The 17,888-nt window shown below is 40.0% G+C and overlaps 1 protein-coding gene across 1 annotated transcript; it reads left to right on the top strand.

Annotated features, from left to right (window-relative positions):
• Positions 1-612: 612 nt before the first annotated feature.
• LOC126496010 (olfactory receptor 4C15-like) lies at positions 613-1,551 on the top strand. The gene has a single exon (XM_050133595.1). It carries the CDS (start codon positions 616-618, stop codon positions 1,549-1,551), a length of 936 nt encoding a protein of 311 aa, XP_049989552.1. The 5' UTR covers positions 613-615.
• Positions 1,552-17,888: the final 16,337 nt, after the last annotated feature.

The following is a 17,888-nucleotide window of genomic DNA, read 5'->3' as shown; positions in this document are numbered from 1 at the left end:
CACTTCCTACAGAATTTTCTTTTGTGAAGAATAATTCATTTGCAGTTACAATCTGCTTTGTATTGTACAATATGTTTAATAAATAGCCAGCATTTTTATGTACAGCCAAAAGTACACTTTGCCTTTTTTCCTATTGATCTATAGGGCAGTGCTCTGACAGGTTCCAGGAAGCTTCTCAGCCCTGGCTCATTCCGAGAAGATTATAGATATTATTGATTTATAAATTCTGGCTTATTGTTCATACCTGTGTTATATTTTCGATACCATTTTAATATTTTGCTGGAAGGAAACTCAAAAAATGTATAAAAGTTGATAATTCAAAATATGAGTGATTTATTTTCACTAATACAAGTAAATGTCTTTACATTTGATACTTGAATTGTGAACACTTTTAAGTATTTAATAATTTATCTTTGCTTCAATTCTTCAGGTTACACAACTCTAATCATCAATTTTTTTTTCCAATTTTCAATTAAAATAGACCCAGACAAAGAAATTTTCATGAGGATCTACCATCTTTTTGATGGTGATATTATAGATTTAGAAGCATCTTTTTTCTTATAATTGAAAATTTTTTTGTTAATAAAGTTTACTTCTACTGTCTTCTTACAAATCATGCAAAACCAGAGCATTGTCACTGAGTTTATACTCTTGGGGTTTTCACAGAATCCAAATGTGGAAAAAATACTATTTGTTGCATTTTTGTTGATCTATCTTGCCACTGTTGGGGGCAACATAATAATTGTGGTTACCATCATCTACAGCCCTTCACTACTACATTCCCCCATGTACTTCTTCTTGGCATTTTTGGCTTTCCTGGATGCATGTACTTCTTCTACTGTTACACCCAAGATAATTATAGACTGTTTTTATGAAAGGAAGACCATCTCTTTTGAATGTTGCATGACACAACTGTTTACAGTACACTTCTTCACAGGGGCAGAAGTAATTGTCTTGGCAGCCATGGCCTATGACCGCTATGTGGCCATTTGCAAGCCTCTTCACTATTCTTCCATCATGACGCAAAGGCTCTGTGGTTTTCTAGTGTTGGTATCTGGGGCAGGAGGCTTTTTGCATTCTGTCATACAAATTATATTCACGTTACAGCTGCCTTTATGTGGAACCAATATTATTGACCATTACATGTGTGACTTGTTCCCATTACTGAAGCTTGCCTGCACTGACACACACATTTTTGTCCTTTTGGTGTTTGCCAACAGTGGGGCTATTTGTATTATAATCTTCTCATTATTGCTTGTCTCCTATGGTGTTATATTGTTTTCTCTGAGAGCCCACAGTTCTGAAGGTCGATATAAAGCTCTCTCCACCTGTGGATCCCATATTACAGTTGTGTTTTTGTTCTTTGTCCCATGTATATTAATATATGCAAGACCTACATCTGCATTGTCCTTTGAGAAAAATATACTTATATTTGTCAATGTTTTGACATCATTGCTCAATCCTATGGTTTATACGTTCAGAAACAAGGAAATGATGAATGCCATCAGAAAAATGTGGAAGACATTTACAGTGGTTTCTGATAAATTTTAAAATATTCCACTTTCATTGGGTAAGGACCCTTACAATGGCAACATTATGATTTGAGATTACTTCCCAGAAACCTTCATGCTATTACTAAAATGGAAGCACATTTTTAATTTAGTATTGGTGCACAGGAGATTTGTGATCCCAGAGTTTTGCTCCATTGTGAATTTATCTGAGGAACAGTGATTTCAAGGTTCAATGGAGATTTGTTTTAAGAAAATGTAGTAGAATACAATAGACGATCATAGCAACTGACTGTTTTGGCTCTGTATCAATGTTAATAGTCATATATACTATTTATCCTTCACATATACTCACATGTTTTATAACACTCACATGCACATACCTCATACACACCAACATAAAGAAGTACCCTTGAAACCGTGATCAAAAAATAAAGAAATCAATACTTTATTGGGCTAATACTATATTCTAGACTCCTTGTAAAGTGATGGCATCTTTAGATACAGCAGACATCAATAGTGGGAGTGAGAATTTATGTTTCAGAGTTCACACCATCACTCTTAAAATACCAGTCACCATTGTTTTATAAAAACTAAAGCCAGTTTAATTTTATCCTCTCATTTATTTAATTAAATATTTTAGAACATTTAACTATTTGAATGGCTGTTGTTAACACTGTTTCATTAAAAATTGTTGGCAAAATAAATGTGCATTTGAAATCATTCCAAGAAAAAACAAGTTTCTAAATGACATCCTGAGACTCCAGAACTTAGAAATACAGAGATGATGTAACAGATCTTGATCTCTATTTATCGCTGAGCTTATTTATCCCTTTACTTTATTTATCTTGTCTTTTTCTGTTGTTGTTGAAAAGTGACTTTTTCAGACAGCATATTCTTATTATTATTTCCATTCCCTTATCTTCTCCCATGCCTTTCTAACATCCCTACCCATCCTGGTGAGATCATGAACTGGAGACCTGTCCCTGACCCTCACTAGCTGTAGCACTTTGGAGAGCAGCCCCTGCTCCTTGCATGGACAACATAGTTGTGCTAGTCCTGGTGGTATAGATGTGGGCGAATCATCTCTAAGGGCATGAAAGCAGAAGAATCAGAAACACCCATTACTCCCTGTTATATAGCCCAGGGCAGTGATGGAGAGCTCACCCAGTTGATAAGAATAGGGGAATATTTTGTACAACTCCTACAACATAAGCTGAATATTTAGATCTTGAGGAAAATCTTGAAGGGCTTTAATAACAGCATACAGTTCATTTTGTTATACAGAAGAATAATCTGTAAATTCTACCCAGTACTTAAATTCTGTCCCATAAGCACGTTTAGTTTTGGAACCATCAGAAAATATTTAATACATCAGGTAAAGGATTGACAGATACAATATCATGAATTACAAATTCTTGATTTTGTAAATAGTCTCATAATTTGATTTTGGGGTTATGATATTCAAAGTTTCCAGTAAAAGAAACTAAAGAAACTTGTAAAGCTTCTGAAAGCTGACACATGTATTTAGCTTTTTCTTTTCGTAATGGAAAAATAGAACAATCTAGACCTGTCAAAGTAAGACATCGTCTCCCTTCTTGAATTATATAGGCTAACATTTCTTCATAAGTTGTTATTGTTTTAGAAAATGTATGCTTTGTGTAAACCCACTCAAGGGGAAAAATATCTTGAGCTAAAATACCTGTAGGATATCGAAAAGTATCCAATATTAATAATTTAATAGGAATGTTAGGCTTTACGCTACTCAAAAAATCATTTTTAATATGTTCGTCAACTAATTTTAATTCTACCTGAGCAATTTTAGAAAGAGATCGAGGGCTATGTATCTCCTGATCCCCTTGACAAAGAAGCCAAATCCAATAGATTTTTTAGATTTTTTTAGACATGGTCATAACTTGTGCAGCAGGCACTACTTTCTGTTTCGACTCAGCGGCCAGTTTTTTTCATTTGCTTTTCTAGCCCATTAAGTTTCTCCAAAACTGATTGCAAATCCAAACTAGTTGTTTTCATTAAGCTTTCTTGGTCCTCCACAATTTGTTCTTTAGTTTTTTGATCCATGTCCATTTTTTTTGACTTTTCAAGACAGGGTTTCTCCGTAGCTTTTGGTTCCTGTCCTGGAACTAGCTCTTGTAGACCAGGCTGGCCTCAAACTCACAGAGATCTGCCTGCCTCTGCCTCCCAAGTGCTGGAATTAAAGGCATGCGCCACCACCGCCAGGCTCCATGTCCAAATTTTTACGGGTGAAGTAACCTCCCTTCCCAGATCTGTAACTAACCGCTCTTCCATCATAGCTCTGAAAACAGTAAAAATCATAGACAATATAGACCATAAACGAACAGGTATTTTCTCACACTGTCTCACAGCTTTTTCAACATTAGTTTTAATTCTTTGCCAAGTATCTATATCTAAGGTGCCTTCTTCTGGAAACCTAGGATTATATTCCTTAATTACTTCAACACACATTTCTAAATCAGAAAAAGAAACAGAAACACTATAAGAGTTTTTATTAAGTGTTTTTGCATAGCAAGATATGGAGAAAATTTAGCTTGTCCCATTACCCTGTGATAAAGATTACTTACTTGGTTAATGTTTTCTGATCCTTCCTAACTTTTCCTCTTCAGGGTCCCTCTTCGGGTGCCATTTGTCAACTTCTAGTGTGTTGGGGTTCTTGGGTAAGGGTCTTGTGCAAATCAGGACACAGGGGACGCAGATAGGTTGTCAACAACTGCATAACAAGCTCGATTTTGTATGGCTTTTTATACAGACTAAAAAGCATGACCTCAACTCTGAACCCCCCCCCCCTTTTTTTTTTGGTTTTTCGAGACAGGGTTTCTCTGTTGTTTTGGAGCCTGTCCTGGAACTAGCGCTTGTAGACCAGGCTGGTCTCGAACTCACAGAGATCCGCCTGCCCCTGCCTCCCGAGTGCTGGGATTAAAGGCGTGCGCCACCACCGCCCGGCCTGAAACCTCCCTTTACTCACATACATGATCATGAGAAACTCTTGCCTCTCCTTGCAAGAAACAATACCTCAATTAATAACAGTAATAAAAATAAAAAGTACATAGAAATAAGGCAAAAGTATACAGAAACAAAGCCCTCCTTTGTAACTGGTAGAATGTGAAGAACTGAGCTCAAAGGCCACTTCCTTATCCAGGGTACAGATTTTAACAGAACATTTGAGAAATGGGCAGAGAAAGTTTGCTTTCATCTATGCTTGGTTTGCCAAGCAACCATTTCCCAACTTTGTCTCATCTGTCCCAAGAGGAGCCTGCTCTAAGCCATTTCTGTGTCTCCACATTACCCCAAGATATTTTATGTAATTTTGGCTATTTTGAAATGTGATATTTCTTTGATTTATTTCTCAGCTCCTTTATCATTTGTATATAGAGGGCTAATGATTTTTTTTTTGAGTTGATCTTGCATCCTGCCACTTCACTGAAGGTATTTATCAGCTGTAGGAGTTCCCCTGTAGAGATTTTGAGGTCACTTATACATACTATCATATTGTCTGCAAATAACAAAAGTTTGACTTCTTCCTTTCTAATTTGAATCCTCTTGATTGCCTTTTGTTGTCTTATTGCACTATCAGAACTTCAAGAACTATGTAGAATAGATATGGAGAGAGTGGACAGTCTCATTTTCTTCTGATTTTAGCAGAATCACTTTTTCTCCCCATTTAATTTGATGCTGGCAGTCAGGTTGCTGTATATTGCTTTTATTATATTTAGATATGTTCCTTGTATCCCTGATCTCCCCAAGACCTTTATCATGAAGGGGTATCAGATTTTGTCAAATGCTTTTTCAGTATCTAATAAGTTGGTCATATGTTTTTTTCTTTCAGTTTATTTATATGATGGATTACATTAATAGATTTTTGACTGTTGTACCATCCCTGCATCTCTGGGATGAAGCTGACAAACCCTTATGCAAACTAATAAAAATGCACAGAGAGAACATCCAAATTAACACAATCAGAAATGAAAAGGGATACCTGACAACAGACACTAAGGAAATACAGAAAATCCTTAGATCATACAACAAAAACCTGTACTCCACTAAATCAGGAAACACAAAAGAATTGGACAATTTTCTGGTTAGGTACCATATACCAAAATTAAATCACGAACAGGTGAACAATTTAAAGAGACATATAAACTCCAAGGAAATAGAAGTTGTCATCAAAAGCCTCACAAACAAAAACATCCCAGGGCCAAATGGTTTTATAGTTACCCTGATACCAAAACCTCACAAAGACTCAACCAAGAAAGAGAATTACAAACTAAGCTCACTCATGAACATGGATGCAAAAATACTCAGTAAAATGCTGGCAAACCCAATCCAAGAACACATAAAAAAATCCTTCATGATCAAGTCAGTTTATGCGTGGCATCCTTTTCATTCTGCACTAAATGAAACCCAGGCTGATACCTTGTTACCTGCAGCACTATAGAGACTTTGTAGAGAAAGCAGTTAATTAAACTGTAGCAGCCATATTGAAAAGTATATGAACCGTAAGTATACAACTTGTAATTATTTACTAATGTATGCAAATACATTCGTTGAGCCAACATGCAGATTAAATTTAGAGTATTATCAAAACTCAGAGGTGCCTTTCTACCCTCTTCTATTGACTGCACCCTTTGGAGTATCCCATATATTAAAAAGCTATTGGACTGGGGCTGTAGCTCAATTGGTAGAGTGCTTGCTTGGTGTGCATAAAGCCCTGGGCTTAATCTCCATTGCTTCTATCTTAGGTTTACTATTGCTGTGATGAAACACCATGACCTCAATCAACTTGGGAAGGAAAAGGTTTATTTTGCCTTACAACGGAACTTCACTGTTCATTGAAGGATTTCAGGGCAGGAACTCAAACAGGGCAAAAATCTTGAAGCAGGACCTGATGCATAGGCCGTGAAGGAGTGTTGTCTACAGACTTGCTTCTTATAGCTTGCTCACCCTGCTTTCTTATAGAACCTAGCGCCACTAGCCAAGAAGTAGAACTACCTTCAATGGTATTGGCCCTCTCACATCAATCACTATTTTTAAAAATGCCCTAAAATCTTGCCTACAGCCCAATCTTATGGAGGCATTTTATCAATTGAGGTTCCCTCTTCTCAGAAATCTTTGGCTTGTATCAAGTTGACATAAAAAAATAGCCATCGCAGTCACCTAAACCAGGCAAAGTGGTACATACCGATAATCCTAGCACTTTGGAAGTATAGCCAGGAAGATCAGGACATTAATGTCCTTACCTTCATAGCAAGTTCAAGACTAGTCAGTACTGCATATAACCATGTCTCCAAAAAAATATAAAAAGAAGCTGTAACATTTACTGTTTTTCTTATGTCAAAATTGTAACATTAATCCATGATATGTAGATTGACTACATAAATATATTAGTAAACCGTTTTAATTACTATATATTTCATTGTGGTTTACTGATATTTTAATACTTTCCAGTTTTAGGTATGAATAATAACCCAAACATTTTTTTCAACTTTCACATATGTCTCTTTTGTATAATAATAGCTGAGTATTTAGTACGTTTTGTTATCTGCTTACCTATATGTTTTAAATTGCTTGTGTTCTGGTGAAAATGCTTTAATATCTCCTGAGAAGATTACAATGCAAAAGAAAATGGATGACTGAAGAAATATGATCCTGTGCTTTTATTTTACCTTGATAAAAGTAATTTTATTATGCACATGTTTCATAATTACAATGACTTCAAAATAGTACCGAAGATTACAAGGAAAAATTTTGAAAATGAAAAACTGAGTCTTCATTAAACTTAACATGACCCATCGGTTCCATTGTTAAATTTACAAATAAATTTATTGAAGAGGAGCGCTGGTAGAGCCAAAAACAGCTGCACATGCTAGTCAAGTGCACCACTGAGGCCATCAAGCTACAGCCCCAGCTCTAGCTATGCAGTTAAAAGAAAGCACCTTGCCCTAAGCACTAAAAGATGAACAACAACTTGAATTTTAACTACATTCATCAATTCGTGCCTTGGTCATATGAAAGTTGTATTAACTAGTTTACTACAGCATCAAGTAAGGAAAGTACATACAGTTCAAGTTTCACATCTTACAGACTAAGAAAACTAAAAAGTAGACTTTCTCAAGGTCACAAAAATTGTAAGACTAAACTCCTGATCTACTGCAAGCCCTTGCCCAATGCCATTTGCACTCTTTTGACTTATGTTGATTACATATTTCTCCCTAGCATTCAAAAATAGCCTATTTTAAAACAAAAATTTTATCGCTGTGGGAGTGGGTGTGTGCGCACCAAGGCATGTATATACAAGGCAGAGGACAACATCCACCATGTGGGCTCTAGCAACTGAACTCTGGTTTTCAGGCATTTGCAAGTACTCTTGCCCACTGAGCCACCCATCTTTCCTGCCAAGTGTTTTAAGTATCTTTCCAAAACATTTAAAAGTACTTCACAAACAACTAGGGCTTTTGGCAAAAGAACCACAACACCACTTATTATAATAACCCTATTTCCACCTCTTACAACAGTTGCCTGTGATCTTAAGAGTCTCTAAGAAAACCATAATCTCCTTTATTCATACCCCCAAGTCACATCTGGAGTATCTCAAAAAACTTGACAGAAAAATCCCCAAATAACAAATGCATGGAAACTATGCCTGATCTTGGCCAGAAGGCCTTCGAGAATCAGTTGTGAGTAGTTACAGCAAGAAAAAACAATTCCTTAAAAAACAAAGGTCAAATTTACCCATCACAATGTTGTATTTAAAAACATTCTTATCAGAATTTTCACATAAAAATTCAAGCTGGGTCAGTGAGCTGGCTCAGGTAGTGAAGGTGATGCCAGTGACCGAAATTCAATCCCCAGATCTCACATAAAGCTGTCCCCTGACCTCCACACACTCAGGCTTCAATGCACACACAAAAATGAATTTAATTTGAAAGACCCCCGAAGAGGACTTCCCTCTAGAGGAGACTCCCCCAAGCCAAGGAACAGGCCAAGACCACTCAGATGCAAATAGCAAGAGGTTTATTAGGTGAACACAGGTACCTGCAGGCAGCAAAGTCTTTTGGAGGACTTGCTCCCCTGCAGATTGGGGAAAGGTCTTTTTATAGAAAAGAGGGTGGCCAAAAAGCAAATTACAGAAGCAGATGCACGGTTATTGGTCTGATTAGAATGAGGCAGGGGGCATAAGTGGTTTTTCCTTTTTCAGCACAGATTGGCGACAGACATCTAAGTCATAAATATCCTGCTTTGCAGCCAGAGGCCCTGACCTCATAAATATCCTGCTTTGTAGCCAGAGGCCCTGATCTCACTCTGCACTTACATTTGTTTGTCAAGAGCCTTGTAAAATGATGTTACAGCAGTTAAGCTGGGGTCCTTTATAGGGGGAATTGTTTCTTTTGTAAACTGCTGATATTTTAAGTTTGGCACATGTGCTGCCTATAGGCATCCTGTTTTCCTACGCAACTGGGATGTTCTCATGAGAGTGGCTAGCTGCAGATCCTGAAAGGGTCCTGAGGGTCTCAAGCAAACAGGATGTTCTCATGAGAGCTGGGTAGCTGCAGGTTTTATGGGGGGGGTCTTTCAAATTTAATTTAATTTAGTTCAAACGGGCAGAAAAAAGGGCTCATCCGAAAAGCATGCAGTCCTCTTGGGGGCAATGGACCACAGTTTGATTCCCAGCACCCAGGTCAGACGACTCACAACTTAACTACTTTTATCTCTACTTCCAGGCGATCCAACTTCTGAGGCTGCCATGGATGGGAGCCTCACATGTATCCACACATGTAACTCTTTTTTTTTAATTTAAGCTAGACAAAATTCAAACAAACTTTTCAAAGACAAGTTGCTTTTTATTAAAAGGGTTGAAACACCTTTAATGGTGGTAGACTTCTATAACTTCATAAAATGCACAGAAGATTTGCTCTCAAATGTATTAAATGTTTATAGAATATCTTAGTCACCAAGGGAGTTTAAGGGCTCCAACGAGGGACAAAACCTTTGGAATGCTTTGTTTCCTTAAACTCTCCATGGAACTGAAGCTGTGTGTTAAGCTGTCCACATTCCTTCGGTCTCCAGCAAGAATTTCTGATAAGGAGGCTTCAAGGAATGTGTCTAACACAGCTCTGAATTCATTGCCTTCTTCTGTGGGGACAAACTTGAAGTAGAACTCAAGTCATTCTGGAACGTTTGCAAACGTTTTACTTGAAAGCATGGCCACACTCTTGCCCACACATTTTTTTTTTTCTGATTAACATTTTTTATGTGAAAACTGTCTTGAGTCACCGCCCAAAAAGCGGGTAGCCCTGCGTGGGCTGCATGCCCGCAAACACTTTTTAAAAGCAAAATGACTCACGCGCGCGTGCACACGCGCGCGCGCGCACACACACACACACATGCCCAAGAAAAAACAAACTAGCAAGGGAGCTAGAGTTTAGGGCAGGGGAGCGCATTTGTCTTTTGGCCTAGGCTTTTTGGAGATGAGGCCAGGAGAGCCATCCTGGGCTGGTGCCCAGAGGGAGGATGCTGCGGCCTGGAGGGAGGGCGGTACGCAGCCGGGCCCCAGCACAGCCAAGGCAGAGCTGTTCAACTAAGGAAGAGCTGAGCCCGCCGCGGGCACCGACTCCCGGAGCGGAAGCGCCACACGCCCCTGCCGCCCACGCCCCGCGACCCCGGCTGTCGACTTGGCGAGGCCCCGCCACCCGAAGCCCGAGCCGGCGTGGCACCGGCACGATCCGGAAAATCTAAGCAAGCCATAAATACTAAGCCCGAGGGGGTCCCCAGCGACACGCTCGGCATCCACGCAGCAAGAAAGCAGGCCGGGGCCGCTGCCCGCCCGCCCAGGCCCAGTGACGGGGACCTCGGCCGCGCTTTGTTACCTTGGACTGGGGCATGCTCCGCTCCGAGGGCCGCCGCCGCTGCCGCCTTCGTCCCCGCCGCTGCCGCCTTCCTTCATGGCCGTCGTCGCCTTCCCCTTCGTCTCCCCCGTCGCCTTCTTCACTGTCTTCGCCGCCGCCGTCGCTCTCGCTTCCCGCCTGAGGCTTCGTCACTTCCTGGCGATCGCCACTCTCCCCCTCCTCGGTCTTGAGACGCTTAGCCTGGCTCACGAAATCGCAGTCCTCCTCGTGTGTCTCCTCCTTCGTGGAGGCGGAGTGGGAGACGCTCGGCCTCAGAGGTCGCCGATCGGTCCCCATTGTGGTTTACTGATATTTTAATACTTTCCAGTTTTAGGTATGAATAATAACCCAAACATTTTTTGGGTTTTTTTTTTCAAATTTCACATATGTCTCTTTTGTATAATAATAGCTGAGTATTTAGTACATATATATATATATATGTGTGTGTGTGTGTGTGTGTATACACACAAGTATATATGGGCATTTATCATTTTAAAGTATAATTTTTTAGTTTAAAGATATCAAAAAATTTAATTAAATCTCAAGCCTACAGGTAGAAAACCTTAATTTTTAACTCAATAAAAAATTATTAAAAGTATTATCACATAGTTTTCTTTGATTATAACAGCCTGGAAGTATTATAAAAAGCCTTATTTTATCATGGTCACAGTAACATGTTTTTTTAAATAAGATGTAATATTAAAATATGACTAAATAATTTTTAAAAGGCACTTTAATTTGTAGATGAAGGTTATTTTTATAATGACCCAATCACTTGCCTAGCATGTTTTCTTTGAATATTACTCTTTTTTAAATTTTTCCATTCAATTATTTACACTTCCTCCCCTCCTCCCAATCCCCTTCTGCTCCCACACACCCTCTCCTCCCTCTGCCTCCCTGCTTGAGAGAGGGCAAGGAATCCTACCCTGTGGGATGTCCAAGGCCCTGCCCCTACGTCCAGGCCTAGGGAGCTGTGCATCCATATAGACTAGGGTCCCAAAAAGCCAGAACATGCCATAAAAACAAGTCCCAGTGCCTTGGGTTGACTTCATTTCTTTTGAACATACACTCGGGAATAGAATAGTTGGATAATATGGCACCTAAATTTTTGGTTTGGTTTGGATTTAAGACCTTTCAGGCTATGACTGTTCTTGGTTGTCAATGTGACTGTAGCTGGAATGACTTAGTAAGTCTTCTCTAGGACTTTATTGCTAGCAGTGTAAGAGGCTCCTTTCCCCTTCACCACTAATGTAATAGTTCCTTCTCTGCTGCTGTGGTAAAATACTTTGAGCTAAGGCTCATGTTCTAAAGGCTTGCTCTCCAGTTCATCAGTGTTCCATAGGTAGTGAGTGGATCATTCAATAAACTCTTTGGTGGATTCAAAGCCTGATAAGAGGCAATGAAAAGTTTTGGAGATTGGGTCGAATTGTGTAGTTATAGGCATCAGGTTGCTGATCTCATGCCCTTAGAGTATATTTTGTTTGCTCCCTCCTTCCCTCCCTTTCTTTCCCACTTTCCCTCTTCCTCCAGTTCCAGCTAATATGAGATGGGTAGACTAGCTCTTCCACCTGTACCCTGCCTTGATGTTCTGCCTCTACCCAGGCTCACAGTAACAGGACCTATTTACCATAGATGGAAACCTCTAAAACTTGGAGCCAAAATGAGACTTTCCTCTTTTTAAGGTTTTTCCCAGTTATTTTTTATAATGACAGATAATTTACCAATACATTTTATAGTTACAGCTCTCCTTTCTATTATACCATACAGCATATACATTACTTAGAAAGTAAGTCAAAAGCCGGGCGATGGTGGCGCATGCCTTTAATCCCAGCACTCAGGAAGCAGAGGCAGGTGGATCTCTGTGAGTTCAAGGCCAGCTTGGTCTACAAGAGCTAGTTCCAGGACAGGCTCCAAAGCCACAGAGAAACCCTGTCTTGAAAAACCAAAAAAAAAAAATTTTTTTTTAAAAATAAGTCAAAGGAAACAGGGGTTTAGATAGCTGAGCTAGCTTGGTTAATTCCTTTGTGAGGAAGCAGAAGAGTCCAGAGTGACCACTGGAGTAGATTACACATGTCATTCACCCTTCAGAACTGACACTTGTTTCTGCATGTGTCAGCAGTGATTCTGACTCTTACAGGACTTTCCTTCTCTAGCCTCTAAAAGCTTAGATTCTCCTCTCTGGAAGCAGTATGTATCCAGTTACTGATGCATTCAGGATTCAATGACTTGACCATCAATTCTTACTTTAACACAGCTCTAAAGTTCACACTACCTCCTGAGATTCTCAAAGAATTGGCTCATCATCATTTTTCCTTCTTCCTAACCCTGCCATCTTCACTTGTCATAGGCGCTGTTCCTTGAGAATAAAACATCTGCAGGTAACACTCCATTTCAGAGCTGTTTCCCGGAAAACCTGTTCTACCACGTTTGTGATCATCAAATAATGGGAAATAATTGGCAGGATGTTTTTGCCAAATAACTTGAAAATTAGAAGCTTTCTACTGAAGATCAAAGTCCAAATTTTATCCATCAAATGTTCTAAATTCCTTCTTACCCAAAGGATTGGGTATATCTTATTTCAGTCCATTTCTCTGTTTACAAAGGGAGAAAGAATATAGAAACCTAAGCATTAAGGACACAGGGACCCTACCTGGTCCATATATATCAAAGTCCTTATATATCAAGACCCATGTCTAGGGAAACTGATCTTCTCAAGTTGCTAAGTTGCTTGGCTGTGTTACTGATGCTTGTGGTTGGAATGTGTGTCTTGCTGACACTGCTGGAGTTGCTTGGATCTGTCACAAATGTCCCTCCTGGGAACGTGGGTCATATCAAAATTGCTGTATGGATTAGATGATCTTCCACTGCTGATAACACAACAACACAGCTGTGTGCATTTTAAAGGAAAAAGCTATATTTGAGCACAGGGTTCTGGCCTAAGATCAAGGGGTCTCCTGTCATAATGTAGCTCTTGTTGTGAAACCCTAAGGTAGCACAAACCTTCACAAAGGGAGAGACAAAGTACGTCTGTGTTTTCCCTCTGGCCAGTCTCTTTTCTACAAACACATCCATTTTAGACCATGTAGGTGACCTTCCTTACTCCTACTCAGTTCATAGGGGCCCTATCTCTAAACAGCAAAGTTGGGTTTACTCTCCATGTTCTTAATGTGACTCATTGAAGATTAACCTGTAATATGTGTTTTAGGGAGACAAATAATTTAAGTTGAAACTATACGATTTTATGCTTGGCTTCTGTACTTTTTCTTCATACAGCATACAGTACATCATTACTTCAGAACTCCAAAGTCCCGTCTATAATATGCAAAGCAAACTCCTAGCTGTGAACCTATAAAATCAAGATATATTGTCAGCTTCCCATAGATACTGATGCCACAGTAGAAGTATGTACTTCCTATTCTACAAGGAAGGACTAGAGGAACTGATAACACTCACAGGCCCGATGCATGTCCACGTAAAGCCCAGCCTGTCAGATATCCTTTGCTCTCTCTGCTCTTTACAGCAGGGATTTGGGTGTTGTCCCTGTGGGTCCTAAGCAGAGTTGCTGACTAGGATAGCCATGGGCTTTGGTAGGAGAGTAGAGAAAGAAGAGAATCATCATCAATATTTGCAAAGAAAGAAACCAATGACAGAAGAAAAGAGGAGCTCAATCCCACCCCACCCCGCTTGACCTGTGCTTACATGTAAGGGACAGAGTTCACATGACAGAAGGCAGGTGCTGTGTAGATGACACAGGGTCCCAACTGCTATGTCCCTGGGCTACTGAGCTTTCAATATTTGTCACTCTCAGACTCAGTGTCTTTCTTTTACATGTTCTCTTTCTCAATTAACCATTTCAGCCACTGTCCTTTTGTCCTGGTCCAATTTCTTGCTCTGAGTTACAGGAATCTGGAACCCCATCATGTACCCTGATCCATGCCTTCAACAGCTTCAGCCATGATTCAAGTGGACCCAGGCACCGCTCGAGTGCCCAAGGCCTGAGCCATCCTGCCTCTGTGACTATTGTGTCTCTACTTATCTTAAGTATGGAGTATACACATGGTGGTTCATTGCCTTCTTGGGCCTGCTCTGGAGCCTTATTCCTACAGCTTCATAGCTATAGAGTCCTGTGGGTCTCTCTATTGAAGCTAGAAGTCTGTGTCAAACATCTTAGTTGATGATTTTTGCTGCTCTTGCTAAGGAGCCAAGCTTAATTTCCACCATTCAACTATCTGTAACTCCTGTTCCAAGGATGCTTATTCCTCTGGCTTTCATAGGTTCCTTCATTCGTGTGCTTAGACACGCATACAAATGTTTAAGATAAAGTAAAATTTAAAATACGTAAAAATAAAATTGTTATGAGAACCACCATGACTCCATATTCTATTTTCTGAGACAAGGTTTCACTATGTAGCCCTGGCTGGCCTGGAACTCACTTTGTAGCTCAGGATGGCATGAAACTCAAAATGATCCACTTGTTTCTGCCTGTCCATCACTGGGGTTAAAGGTTTGTATCATCATGCCTTGGTCTTTTATCTTCTTTCTGTGACTGTATATTAACTATAAATGATAGGTTTTATTATTGACATTTGCATATATGTATATTATATACTTGAGTCATGTTCATTTACCCCCTCTATTACCTTCTCTTGTTCCCCTTCCATCTCTGCTGATCCACTTTTTCTTCCTCACTAGTTCCTTTTTTACTCTCAGGCCTTTCTCCTCTCCACTAGTTTCAGCAGTGTTTCCTTCCTGCACATGATAGAACCAGTACCATGTGCCTGCCCCTAGTACAAGGTACATACAGTCCACTCAAACCATGGCTACTTCACTGGCATATTTCACCAGTGAAAAGGAAGGCAGCGCCATAATGCTTCCCTGCCCTAGGTACCCTGTATGAAGCACCTAGGATCACCACCTAAAAGAATGTTGTTCCAGAAATCTGGAGCTGTGGAGGCTGGAAGATTTCAGAAATGGCCACAAGGCCCTTTTCTGTTTGCCTTGACAGTTACCATCCTGTTGCTCAAGCTATTCATTCGCAGTGCTGTTCTTCCTCGACTACAGATATTCCAAATGTTTCTACGACATTTTCTTTTGCGCTGGAAATCAATCAGAAGCACCAAGCCAGCTATGTCTGTATCTTGTTTAGAAATGTCATCTGTCAGATAAACTAGTTCATCACTTTCAAGTTCAAGCTTCTGTAAAATCTGAGGTCATGGGCACAGTGCTCTCGGGTTCTTTGCAATTGTGTAAAAGGACAGACTTTTCTCCTATACACAATCGGATCATTTCCATCTGAGATTAGTTTCCTGCTCTGCTTGTCACCAAATTCTTCTGTAACTCACAATGGATACAATTCTAAGCCTTTCTAGTGTCCCCTCTCCAGACACTGCTCTAAGATATTCAGAGATAGTTTCAACATGACCACATTGCTTGGTATCAATTTCCTCTATTTCTCAATTTTCTTTCTTTTTTTAAAAAAATTCTTGAAGATACTTTACATTTTCTTTTCTTTTTTTAAGATTTATTTATTTATTATGTATACAACATTCCTTCCATGTACGTTTGTATGCCAGAAGAGGGCACCAGATCTCATTATAGATGGTTGTGAGCCACCATGTGGTTGCTGGGAATTGAACTCAGGACCTTTGGAGGAGCAGGCAATGCTCTTAACCACTGAGCCATCTCTCCAGCCCCCTCAATTTTCTATTTCTACACAGAATACCTGAGGCTGGGCACATCTAAAAAGAGTTTATAGAGCCCACACTCCATGGATACAAATATATGAAAATGGCTTTTGGTGAGAGTCTCCTGGCAAGTAACACCAGAATGACCAGAGTTCTTGCAAGAGAAGAAATCATTGCCAGATGGGAAGATGATGAGGCTGGGGAATGGCCACCCTTGTTCTTTCAAAACCAGTCTCTCGGCCGGGCAGCGGTGGCGCACGCCTTTAATCCCAGCACTCGGGAGGCAGAGGCATGCGGATCTCTGTGAGTTCAAGACCAGCCTGGTCTACAAGAACTAGTTCCAGGACAGGCTCCAAAACCACAGAGAAACCCTGTCTCAAAAAAAAAAAAAAATCAAAACCAGTCTCTCCCAATAACCAACTCAGAGGTACAATAGGAACTGTTACTCACTCCTGAGGATGAGGCATGTTTTATATTTGTTTGCTTCTTAATTGGTTTTATAGAACTTAGAATTGAACTCACATGCATTAGAGAAGTGCTCTACCCCGAGGTGCATCCACAAACCACAAACCCCGTAGCCTGGGACTTCCCACTAAGCACTACCTGTAGTTACCATCACAGTGGGGACCAAGGAATCTTCCAATACATGATCTCTTAGGGAATGTACTTCGATCATCCATAGTGATATATAGTTCACAAGTTCTACAACTTCTATATGATAGTGTCAAAGAAAACTGGCAGCAATAAGTTGAGTATTATGGGTAAGTAGAATGTCCAGAAAGTTAATTAACTCATATTCTTCCTTCTAGTCATTCTCTATCTTAATGAAATCAGCTGCCTTTCTATTTGTCAAGTGCCCAATCATCTAAATGCCTGAGTGCAGAAAGATTCCACCTATTATCAAAGAAATAAAGTTTAGATCAAAACATTACCAAAGCATTTAGCTTCCCCCGTACTACTGTATGAGTTCTTCCAGAGAGAATACAGTTCAACAACAGCAATGAAGGTATTTAAGAATAATAGGCCAGGGCCTGAGGAGACATCTTGGCCAGTAAAGTGCTTGCTGAATAGGCTTGACTGTCTGACTTTGGATATATTTCAAACACACAAAAGCTGGGTAGTGGTTGCCTTTACACCTTTCTCTTACCCCAGAAATGTTGAATGGAGACAGGACAATCCTTTGATTTGAAGGCCATCAAACCAGGGCAAATTGATGAGCTTTAGGCTCAAGGAGAGAATTTGCCTCAAATAATAATGTAATAATAAGATGATAGAAAAAGACATCTGAGGACAACCTCTGACCTGCACATGTGTACACACAAGCAAATACATGCTTAATACACACACACACATATACACAATACATATTCCAACTAAAAGGAACAGTCCAGTAATATAGTCAAGAATGATAAAACGGCCAGGCAATGGTGACGCACACCTTTAACCCCAGCACTCGGGAGGCAGAGGCAGGCGGATCTCTGTGAGTTCGAGACTAACCTGGTCTACAGAGCTAGTTCCAGGATAGGCTCCAAAGCCACAGCGAAACCCTGTATCAAAAAACAACAACAACAACAAAAAAAAGAATGATAAAACCAAGTAATTGTCTAGGCAATCAGTTCTTTATTTTTGGTTCCAAAAGCCAGGTGGTGCACACCTTTAATCCCAGCACTCAGCAGAGGCAGGCAGATCTCTGTGAGTTCAAGGCTGGCGTGGTCTACAAAGCAAGTTCTAGGAGAGAGAAATCCTGACTCACAAAAACAAAATTCTTTATTTCCAGG

Source organism: Alexandromys fortis, unplaced genomic scaffold (assembly GCF_014885135.2).
Source record: "Alexandromys fortis isolate MF-2015 unplaced genomic scaffold, M_Fortis_MF-2015_v1.1 scaffold_551, whole genome shotgun sequence".
Classification (NCBI taxonomy): Eukaryota; Metazoa; Chordata; class Mammalia; order Rodentia; family Cricetidae; genus Alexandromys; species Alexandromys fortis.
The sequence above is the reverse complement of the archived record's forward strand: the minus strand, read 5'-3'. Positions and strand labels throughout refer to the sequence as shown.

Bases quoted from the DNA above. Each gene is read 5' to 3' on its own strand.
- LOC126496010 (XM_050133595.1), top strand. From the start codon at position 616: ATGCAAAACCAGAGCATTGTCACTGAGTTTATACTCTTGGGGTTTTCA.